Genomic DNA, 12,166 nt, shown 5'->3' with positions numbered 1-12,166 from the left:
TCTTTTAAAAAAAAAAAAAAAAAGATACCAGAAGAGGAGAAGTAGGGGGTTTATTTCCCATCAGTTTTTTAACTTACTGTTTTCCTCCTACCTGTCTTTCAGGGACAGCAAGTGAAAAAAGTTTGAGGTCATGGAAGGAGAAGAAAAAAAGAAAACAGTGTAAAGAATATAAAGAGTAGGAAACAAAACCAAATTCTTAAATTGTAATTTCCAAAACCAGTATGCTAAACTAAGTTCCATGAAAAATACTGGAATTAACATTTCCATATAGTAGATTCTGCTGAATGAAAAGGAATTCTACATTATCTTCCCCCCATTTTTGAGAAGCTCTAGAAAAAGCCACAATAATTTTACACTCAATATATCACTTAAGTATATTTATAATGAATAATCACAGCTAATGGCTGACAGGAGAGTCACTGCATCTCTTCTCACCATTCATTCATTCTCATTCTCATCCTCATCACCATTTTCCTTTTCGTTTTTTGGTGTGATGATGGACATTTAGAGAGCATAGTGGGAGGCTGTGAAAGACATAAGCAGTGTTCCCTGACTTATTGCTCTAGGCATCAAGGATTTAGACAAATAAGAAAAAGAGCATGAAGAAGATACCACCACTGGCTTCCAGAAGGAAATCCAAACCGGTTCACTGATTTTCTTTGAAAATAGTTACAGACAGCATTGACCAAGTGCTGACTACATGGGATTAGCTTATTGTGTATTTTAGAGAAATAACTCAGTTTACAGAAGGGATAGTTTTGGAGGGACTTAAAAGGACCCTTCCAGTTCCTATGAGAAGGTGATCACCAAGACAGGGTCAAGCTCCTCACAGCAGTGTTTGGTTGGAGGACAAGAGTCAATGGACAAAGTGAATCAAGAGAGGATCACATTTTCCCAATGAGGACAGCTAGATGCTGAAACAGGCTGTCAAAACAGGGTTGTGTAGTTTCTGTCCTTGAAGGTTTTCAGGCCCTGAACTGAATAAAGCTCTGAGTAACCTGGTTGTATCTCCTAGATGACCCTCTTTGGAGGAAGAGGTTGGACTACAGACCTCCTGAGATCCCTTCCAACCCGAATAATCCTATGATTTTTTTTTTTTTTAATTATTATACCTGTTCAACAAATGAGAGTCATTCAAAAGGTCTAAGGAAACCAAGGAAAGACAATGTATTTCCCCAGAGGTTTGTACATGCTCATGAATTTAAAAATCATGACTTTAATTTTGTTGCCCAACTATCAATAATAGTGCCGTAACACCAGAAACCTTTTACGGCCTAGAAACTGAACTGAAACTATCAGCCTGTTTTCACAGAACTCCATTATTTTGTTCGCCTGTTTTGCTTTTATTAGCATCATTGTGAGAAGCAACACATAGATCAGGGGCTATGGAATTCTTTCAGTTAGAAACAGTCTTTCAGAAACACTTAGTTGTGCTGTTAGTTTTTGAAGTCTTGATGCCTTCCGTTGCATTTGCAGCATTACAGAAGTGACACGTTCTCATGTATGCTAAAAGACAAAGTTGTTACCAAAAATTCCTCCTTTTTGCTGTTTCTATCCACAATGCTATTACTCTTTTCTTATCCTGGGGGGAACATGAGGGTTTAGTCATATGCTCATTCTTTTCCGAGGCATAAACAGTAGCCCTGAAAGATGACTAGCATCTTTGTAAAGAAGCTACAGTATGTGGTCCTCACAACACATGGTTCCTATTTTTATCATTTTGATAAAAGCATAGCAATGTCAATATTTTTTCTTGTGATTTGGTGATTGTCAATGATCTGTATGTCAGCTGATACAGCTGACACAGTTAACAGAAATTAGTGCTCAGTCTCTTTAGAAACCAGACACATGGACACTGAGCACAAGAAACACTGTAAGACAGTCCACATGATACTCCATTAAACAATGAAACATGTGACGGACTAAAAAACAGAGATACATCAGCAAATTTCCCTGAGGAAGTTTATGGTAGTTAACTCCTAAACATTAATTTTATTGTACTCTATGAGGAACCAATTAACTGAGAGTTTCATTTTTATCGGACATCAGAATTATTTTTCAGCATATAGATGAACAGTAAATTCAGCATATTTTAATTTTATTAGGCTTGGCTTGTTCATCTCACACATTTTTGCCAATTTTAAGAGGTAATTAGGTATTTTATCAATAACTATGTGTGCATTATTTTATTTAGAACACTTCCAGCAGCAACGAGCTGATATGTAGGATACATACAATGTACCTATTGTATATTCAGATTTTTCCCCCTAATTGGATATGATTGAAACAGTGATTAAAGTACTTTCAGAAAACCACGTGTTGATGACATCTGACTGAGAACACAATATGATTTGTTACAACAAATTATCCACAGGGGAGAGGAGGAATGGGCAAAGCAAAACAATTCTTTTTTTCCAAAATCTGGCGTATTTCCATAAAAATAACACAGGTATCAGCAAATAAAAGGCTACCTAAAAGCTTTCTTGAGAATTTGCAAATAACTTGGAAAATATATTTGGGGTCAATCCCACTTCCAGAAATAGAGAATCAGTAACTGTTTTTTCCTGAGAAACTCCTAAAAATCTCCATACAACTCTATTTCCTGCACACGTCAGTTTAGAAAATGAAGTATGTTGTTCTTCATCCTCCAGAGAAGAAGCTATCTGGAATTCAACATCCCCAATCATACTGAAATACCGCAGGGCCAATACAACACACCACACTGCTGTAAGTCAACATTCCACTTCCTTTTTAATGTGATCACCAAACGCTTGAAGAAGCAATGGAGTGCGGTTTCCAAAATTAATCTCACTTAGCACCATTAATTGGGGAGGACCCATCTTCTTTACGAAGTTTGGGCTATTCTGTGTCTTTTAGCGGAAAACTAATTGTAAACAATTGTAAACTGCAAATGTAGAACCACGGAAGTACCACAGGGAAGCATTCTGCCCCTGAGCATCCTGCTGCTTAAATGTGTTGAAGATACCCAATCTACCACTGCTCTCCGCCAAACTCTTCCTGCCCTTTCTGTAAATAGGTAGCCAGAAGCAGCCTCTTCTTCCCAAATCTTACTTCATTCCCTTTATTATCTCTTATACAGGAGACACAATTTTCTCTTACGCCGCAGAGACATTCCACATGCAAATCTATATATATGTGCATTAATAGAAGGATTACACTACCTACAACTAAAAAGCAGTCTCCTCTGAGGCAGAACTATGCAGTTTTTAAAGGGCACAATACAAAACTTTTTCTCTTCTATCACTTACACTGTTTTTATACTTTCAGAGCACTTCACAAATATTAATGAGCTCTAAATAAATTCTAATTATTTCTATGAGTGGCCCTAGCAGATCTGTATCATCTGGTGTGAAATCTGACTTCAGTGAAGTCAACAGCAACAGCTCCTCAGACCTCAGCAGAGTTGACATTTCACTCACCACTGCTAAAATGCTGGGAGTCATGTAGATTATCTAGCAAGTATCACAAGTGGAGCTGAACTAGTAATAGCTGTAGTAACAAATGACAGGGTTAAGGAATGCTGGCTGAGAATAAAAGGAGAGGGGTTAAATGACCTGAGCCAATATGCATAGCCTAAATGTGGAAGAAGCTTTGCCCCAGTTTGGGAAACGGAATAATCAGGCTCTGTTTGGTTTCAACATCACCTGAAATGGAAGGTGCTCACCTGCTGCTAAAACCAATTCATATACTTGGGATACTGGGGTTAACTCCTAATACGTGCTTACACCACAGGTCACTTACTTAGTTAACACCCCACTCTTATACATCGACTCTTTATAAAGAGATTTGCATTATACATCTATATAAACACTACATATTAAGTGTATAATAAAATACATATAAAGAGGTTTGCATAAAAATCAAAATACTTAAATTCCAACTAGCATGCAGTGAATGGATAACCACGTATGTAGCAAATAAGTAGGTAACCAGTATTTTTCTTGCTGGTCACGGAAAATATAGTCTATCACATACTGCCAACTTATTTTTCTCATAAAAGAAAATGCTTTGGTTGTAAACAATATTAAACATTTTAAACACCATGCAATGATATCTAGGTATGGAGGTTAAAAATCAACTGGAACCTTAGATTATGAATCTTTTTGTCAAGTAGAAATGTAGTGCTAATAGAAGTTCCTCCCTTTTTCTTTGCCAACTTTACCACCACACAATATGCCATAGAGAAAAAAGGGGAAGTGTCAACTTGTGTAAATTGTCCCTTATGTAATGCAAACCATCTGTTTAAAAAACAAAACAAAATGAAAAACCAAGCCACTCCCAAGCATGATCTGCTATGGAGAAAAAGAAAGAAAAGGAAATTTACTACATTGAATTGGAAGCCAAAGACCATGACCTGCCATGTAACCATGGAGAAAATATTTACCCCTCTCCTCCCTCTATTTACCCATTTTTGCAAAATATTTGGAGAAGTGTGACTACTTTGCTCTGCACATATTCAAGATTGATACATTGTATTCTATTGAGCATTTCAGCTGTCTACAATGTTTCCAATCAGGTGGGAACCCAAGCAGAGAAACCTCCTTGTTTTCAGTAACAGACAGAATAGCTCTCACACAGTGATACCACCACGGGGTCAGAAGGTCCCCCTGTGCCCAGCCACTGCAATCTGGTAGAGTATAGGAAGACAAAGTACTGTTGCCCTGTTCTTCTACTCTTCTTTAGGTATCTTCCATGAGAAGAATCTAAACGGACCCCTGCTATGAACTGTTATGACTATTTTTGTGTTATCTTCAGCCAAATCCTCAGAAAGGGAACTACGTGTGGAGAAAACAGTACTCTTCCCTTCCACAGTCTCTCTGGATAAGCTATTAGTCCATTGGGAAGCACTGGCTGAGGAACCCTCCCTCATATACTCTCTGAAAGCACTGGGAGACATACATGTGACCTTCTATTGCTCTAGCATGGACAAGTGAATCAGAAAGCACTGAACATTTTGGTTTGGTTTCATTATCTAAGAACAAAACAGAAATAGTAGTATAACTAGATACTCATCACTTCTTCTCTTCACTGACCTCAAGGCCTGATCATACATTCTCTTCCAGCTGCAGGCTGAAAAGGCCACCATCTCCAGTCGCAGCCCCCTGCCAAAGGTTACCACTGCGACCAAGCTGCTTGTTTCATCACTTCCCAACACGTTTCCATTGAAATGAGCCAGTTCAGTTTAAGCATTTTTAACAGGAAGGCCTTGCTATCCCAGCCTGGACAGAAGCACATTAGGTCGTGCTTAACCGAGAAGCTTCTCCAGCATGTCAGAAGTTAGAGGCACAGTGAGGAGCAACCAGAGACAGTTCACTCTTCAGCTACTTGGCCTGCAGGCAGAAGGTTGCAAGTAACCCAGTCACCAGGTGTGACCAATAGCACAACTGATGAGAGATCAGCAGTGCCTCAGACCACATGCTGCAGATTTTGAGATACTCTTTTGGAGATAGGACTTTTCAAAGAGGCAGGGCATGTAACAGTGTAAATGTCCCTTTGAGGGTGTCCCCAACCAGATACCCATAATCAAGGCACTCAGCACCATTAGTTAATTATGAAAATACTGGTTGTCACAATTCTCTCTTCCTTCTCCCCCAGATTTTCATATCTCCCTTTTTATTGAGAAACAATACATGAAAATTTTCATAGTTCTTGGTTCTTTGTGACTGGAACGGAATTGTCCCATGGAGTTTTTTATCGTCCCTACGTGCAGGTTGTTAATGCTAGTAAATAACAGAATCACCACTACAGAATTCCTATCGATCAACCATGAAAAATAATCCTAAAAATCTATCAGTCCAGACAAAAGGGCAGGTTTTCCAAAGGGACCAGGAAGATATGGAAGTGAGGTTCCATTGTCAAAATGTACATAAGCCAAATTCAAAACATATAATGGCAGTCAGGTAAAGATGCTGGTAGCAGGGTCTTCAGAAGTTCACGGGAAGGCCTTGTATCCAAACACAAAAGTGAAAGTTAGGCCTCTAATGTGCTGAGAAGCTGAGCAAATTAATCTGCTGTACTTTCCCTGCTGCAGTGCCACACTGGTACCCACTTTACCTCAATTTAGGCTATCACAGGTGACTGTACTAAAGTTTACAGTACAAAAATTTGCTAAACATCCCTGAGGCTTTATCCTTAGTGCCTTTGTGACTCTTCAAATGAAGATTTAGTCTCCTAAATCACTCAGGTGCTTTAGAAAATTTTATCCAAAGCTCTTTGGTTTACAATCCACCACATCTTTGCCAAAGGTACTGATCACAGAAGGGCAAGCAGAAAAGTGGGAGAAGTATGTGTCATGGCATGTCAAAAAGATTACTTAAGGTGAACATGTTATAGTTTTAAAGTAGCTATGTTCTTCATTGCTACAAGCTTTCTAGGTGTAGCTAAATCCATATATGCTTTTTTGTGTACACTAAACTGTGAGTGAAAAGAAAAAATCCTTTGGACTACTTATCACTTTTCCTCAGCCTCTCAGTCAAATTCAGCCAAACATGCCAGGGAATCACCAAACACAGAGCCGTCTTTTTCCACTGGCTTCTGCTCAGTCCTAGACCTTGGCATGCAGTTAATTCCAAGCCTTACTGCCAGGAGCAGCAGCAACTTTGCTCTTTTTTCTTTTTCATTTTCAAGGTTATACAAACATGTAATGTCATATGTACTTCATGGATGTGAGGAGCTATAGGACTGTCTTACAGTTAATGTACATGCAGTGAAATGAAGGGAAAAAACCCCCTCAACTCCTTCTATCCACACCAGACTTCATTAACATGGAATTAATTTAATCTGCCAGATATATCTAATGGGGTGCTTTCCTGAACTTTTCCAGGCCTACAGTTGTGGTAGCATTCATATTCAGTGTGGCTTTCAGTTAAACATTCTGTAATGTGAATCACTACTATTCCCATTTGAGAGAGACTGACTGAAATCACTGGAAGAACTGAATGAGCCTATGCTTTGGCACTGCAGCTGCTGAGGGATGTGAAGTGTTTTGAACAGTAATTTTCAGTAGTGGTCCCAGTCTGTAAAATATTTGGAAAAGGGATTAGTGGCCAAAGAAACTCAAATTCGCATTCAAGTACTGTATCTACAATGTTACAGAAACTGAAAGAAATCTGAAATTATGGTATAAGCCAGTTTAACTGAAGGAATCTTTATATGTTCTAATTTTATGAAACTGCTGCAGTGGCAAGTGCTGAGTAACTCAAAACAACTGATGAATTCATGAGTTAGTCATTGATACAGGTGGACACACTGACATGGACATAATAAAGCTAAACACCCATGCTAGAGACAAAGAATGGTAGAACAGTCAAGTCCCAGATAACTCAGTAGGAAACTGATGTCAGAAGAGTTATACAAGCACAAATGCATGAAAACAACTCTACGAAATCCATGCTCTAGCTAAGGCTATTAATGGAAATGGAATTCCTTGATTATTCCTTAACTTGTATTCATTATCATCCTGTAGACAGGAACACGAAATCCTATTGAAGGCTTAAATAAAATTAAAAAAAAAATCTGGGGACTGTAGACAACAATACAAATCTTTCAAAGATTAAAAAAGGAGATGCTACATTTTTTAGTGTTAGGCTCTCGTAAATATACTCATAGTTTGTGTTAGTCCATCAAACTGAAAGGCATATGCTATCTTTGATCTCTGTAGAACCCCCGTTGAGATTAATGTGAGTTCTGTGTGAAGAAAGAGACTAGAATAGGCCTTCAGTTCACAAATAGTAAGCAGGCTGCTTCAGGAGAAAAACATATTTTCTTACAACAGTGTTGAAATTTATCAGGAAGTTTCCAATAGCTTCTCTTCAGATATATGTACGTATGTGTGGTTGTGAGCACGTTCACTTCTCAGAAAGATCTGTCATAAAGAAGGTACACAGATCCACTCTCTGTGTGTAATGTTTCACTGTTATGTTGAAACACATAAATCATCGCTGATAACCCTTTCTCATACGGCAACAACTAATCCTCTATTTTACACTCATCTGTGCAAATTAATGGCTTTGTCCATCAGGCTAGAGAGGTGATACTTTTATACAGGTTGGCATGAAATTTTGCCCTACACCCACTTCCAGCTAAAAAAATCTACAGGACTTACTGCATCCCGCTTTGTAGCTGAAACCAGGAGGAAGAAGGAATCCTTGCTGTGCAGCTGCTGCTAGGGTTCGTTGGTCTGGAGGGAATACGGGAATCATTAATGGAGGCAGCTGACCCTGGACCTGCTGAACAGGAGAGGGAAAATCAAACATGGAATTTTTTCCGGGGAAAATGTCTGCTTACATGCTTTCTCTTACTTCTGATCTGAGAGGTCAGGTTTGAATATGCTCCTCCATAATGGGGTGTTCCAGTAGCATCAACTATTCAGCCTCTTCTTAATTATCAAAGCACTTCATAGGAATTACATTAATCCAAAATAAATCGAAAGATTCCACTAACGCATATCTATATACCAATTAATTATTCCCCCCACAGCCCATAATGCCTCACTTCTCTTTGACTGCAGGTTGGGTTTTTCTTCTCTTTTATTGCACTGTGTAACAATATCTCTGTCTCAGGCAGTAGCTTTCACCCTGACTGAGCCCAAACACAAAGATCCATACACACAGAAGTACAAGTATGTGCATAAGTAGCGTACAGCCTAGTCAATACTATTTTTCTGCCCATATACATGCACTTATTTGTACATGTGAAAAGACAAAGTCTCAAAGATGGTAAGAAAAAAGGCTGAGACACTTTACTCACAAACAAAACACAGCTATGTCTGAAGTGTTAGCTGTTCAACTTTGCACAGCAACTGTACACAACCATGCAAGTCAGGAAATGGAAAATATTATATTGTAAGTGGATACTGCAGGGGACTTAAGACATTCAGAAATTAGTCATCAAACCTGGAAGTTGGCCATGGCACAATGTCTAATAATATTGCTTTTACCCAGTTCTGTCAGAGTTTTTAATTGCTAGAAATGGACATCATCTTTGTGTTTCACACAGGTGACAAAAAGTTTGCTAGATTAAAATGTCAAATGGCTAGTTTTAATTAAAAAACCCCACTGTACTGACCAGATCAGTCAGTAAAGGGAGACTGACTCATTTTCTGAGAGGTCATCTAGTTTTTCAATGGCGCTGTGAAGCTGAGGCATCAGAGGTAGACATGTTATCAAAGACAAAAATTTTGTTTGTGGTCTGCAGCCTTAAGAAACATGGAGAATTAGAGTGTTGGTACACAAACTTCTTTGGCCAGAGGCATAAGAAGGTTATACTCCCTTTGTTATTGCCTGCATAGCAGAACTGGCAAAACAGAACCTGTACCAGCTCCTTGGATGCCATGGTTCAGACTAGCATCCTGAGTTTATTTTAATTTAATCTCCTGAAGATCCAGGAGATGTCTCAGTTCACCCAACATTTAGGAGACAGAATAGTGGTACAAAATTTGGGATGGCAACCTCTTTATGCCAGGACCTGTCAACACCTGTGTGTGTACTGACTGCATCTTTACAGTCTGAAACAATTTTCAAGGATGGAGTTCAAGAGTGCTGTTGATGGAAATTCTTGCAGTGGGAGATTAAGATTGGGACTGAAGCTAGAGTAGATGTAGCTCCACTCACTGAACTAACTTAATCCATTTTTTTCTACCCTAGTACTCTCCTATTCTGATCCTGTTAACTAGAAGACATACATACTTTTAACTGCATTGCTGGGGAATAAAAAAGTATAAAATGTGATTTTATTGCTATTCCCTCTCAGTCATCCTGGAACTGCCCAATGTCTGCCACTTCTTCATGTGTTTATTTTTGTTTTTGTTTGGTGGGTTTTTTTGGGGTTTTTTTGTTTTTGTTTTTGTTTGGGTTTTTTTTGTTGTTGTTGTTTTGTTTTTAAGACAAAGACAAAGTAACTGTATTCTTTTAGAACAAAAATGAACAGCCGTGTGGAATTTTTGCATAGTACTCTTCTTCGGCAAAAAGCCACAGAACTTTTTTTTAAATGGTTTCCAAGGATGAAAGTGACTTTGCCAAGCAAAGAAGCTTCAAAACAGGACTCAAAAACACTAATAGAAAGACAGATGGTTCTACTAAGAGCTTTGCTGCCAAAAAAAATGTTAAAAAAAAAGTGAAAAAAATGGAGTGATGTTATTGAAGCTGACTGCAAAGTTCTCTGATGACTGCAAATACTCTTGTCCCACTGCAAGTGTTAACTCTGCCTCCAGGGCTAATATAACTAAAGCACCACACACACACAAATTGTCATTGCCAAGCCCACAATGTAGCACAAGTCTGCACTTGATTCTAAGTGACTGCCAAATACACGAGCAAAACACCACACTGAAAAATTCCCATTTAGGAAAACATTTACCAGGAACATGCCCTTTCTTCTTAACTCTGACTGCTGCCTTTCACTTTTTCAAATCGCTGCTCCTCTTTATCTCTCCAAGGGGCCTTATACCCACTAATTTCAAATGACACAACCCTGGTTGTGTTAAGGACATGAGAACTATAGAGTGATGAGGATGGTTTGCATGGATACAGAAATAACGCAGTCAAAACAATGTGATTTTCATTCCAGGACGGAATGTATGTAGCACCACTCAAACAACTACACTTCATTCCCTCCCAAATACAAATAAGTGTAAATATTAGTTTATTTTAATCCAATTACCTGACACAATACAATATAAATTACGGACTCGTAATTTATTTTATGGCTCATTTAACTACTACATCTTAACTTTTGTTATGTTTATTATTATTACCTAGAATTGCTAGGATATAATTGTTTCAAGTGGCACAGAACACAGGCCCTCCTTCTGAGATTTACATGAAGGGCATTTTCCTTTTTTTTGTTTGTTTTTTTTTAAGCTCTTACTACATCAGTTACATCTCTCACAAATGTTTTTTTGTTGTACAGTTTACATACTTTCCAATGTTTTCTTGACAGTAACTTGTTGATACTGTATTTCTAATTTGAACATAATGGACTACAATCCGAGCTATTTTTCAGGTCCTTCATATTTGTTCTGCTAACAGACTTATATATGTCCATAAAAAGAAACACATCTTTAACAATCTAAAAATGCATATAGCTGTCAAGATTCTCCACTTGTCAGTCTCTCTACATGATTACGTCTTCTTAGTTATAATTTCCTAGAGGCAAAAATTGTAGTTGAAATCCTCACAAAATTCCCAAATGGATTTAACGGGCTACAATTTCTCATTGTAACTCCTTATCTACTTTATGATGTTAGCCTGGATGATACAGATAAAATCATTCAAGGGCATGTTTTTTAACTATAAATACTATTGCCATGATGTCAACTGATCACACAGTTCCCTAATCTTTCTTTTAATTTGAATGTCATCACCATGTTATCCAATCAACCAGAAGTATTCTTGTACTGTGTCACAAAGTGTAGCAGCATGGTATGCACAGAAAAGGCATATGTTGTACATAAAATAACAAAGAAAACAAACTGAATGTCATGAGAGCCGTAATATTCTATACAATCAATTCACTACTTAAGGAATTCATACTTTCAGTCACATATCTCTGACAAGTAATTTGGGGCAAGAAGGAAGCCCATGCTGCAATGAAAGACATAAACCATACCACTTGACATTTAGTTTATGAGAAATAAATCCCCTTAAGAAAACAGATACACAAGAGTTCAAGCAGTCCAGGAAAGTAAAGGTTCTCTGATTCATAATGAGGACAGTAAGTCATCTTCTGAAACAGCAGAGTATTTTAGGAGTGGAAGAAACTGCAACCAAGTTTAACCTAGAGTCTAAATCAAAATCAGGGACCCTTCATATCTGTCACCAACAATCCAAAAAGGAGACTACCCATAAAGACTGATGGACTGAAAAAACCGTATGAACACATGAGAAACAACTAATAGTATATCTACTGTCCAAGTGGGAAACTGAGGCACCCACAGTTTCCTGGAGAGACTTTTGATTTTGGGAGGTGCCTCACTGTATCTTTATTTGTTTCAGTGCCTTTGACAAATCTGCCCTTAAATGACTTATCCTTATCAAAAGAAATTTCTTAGCAAACTTGGAACCGATCCAAGTTGTTGAAGCCTGGGCCAGCATCTTCACAAATCTGTGCACGTCCTTTATGACTTGACCATAACAAATCCAACTGC

General features: G+C 38.1%; 1 protein-coding gene across 11 annotated transcripts in view; it reads right to left on the bottom strand.

Moving 5' to 3' along the window:
- SOX5 (SRY-box transcription factor 5) overlaps positions 1 to 12,166 on the bottom strand; it is a 296,996-nt gene that overhangs the window by 95,739 nt on the left and 189,091 nt on the right. For 7 of the 11 annotated variants that reach the window (XM_027790491.2, XM_013301316.3, XM_055808076.1 and 4 more), the window contains one exon: positions 8,126 to 8,249. In XM_027790491.2, coding sequence (XP_027646292.1) covers positions 8,126 to 8,249 — 124 coding nt within the window. The remainder of the gene's footprint in view (positions 1 to 8,125; positions 8,250 to 12,166) is intronic. The other 4 variants (XM_005240118.4, XM_005240119.4, XM_005240120.4 and 1 more) reach the window with 1 other exon arrangement.

Source organism: Falco peregrinus, chromosome 6 (genome assembly GCF_023634155.1).
Source record: "Falco peregrinus isolate bFalPer1 chromosome 6, bFalPer1.pri, whole genome shotgun sequence".
Classification (NCBI taxonomy): domain Eukaryota; kingdom Metazoa; phylum Chordata; class Aves; order Falconiformes; family Falconidae; genus Falco; species Falco peregrinus.
Note: the sequence above shows the minus strand (reverse complement) of the source record. Positions and strands in the feature narration are given on the sequence as shown.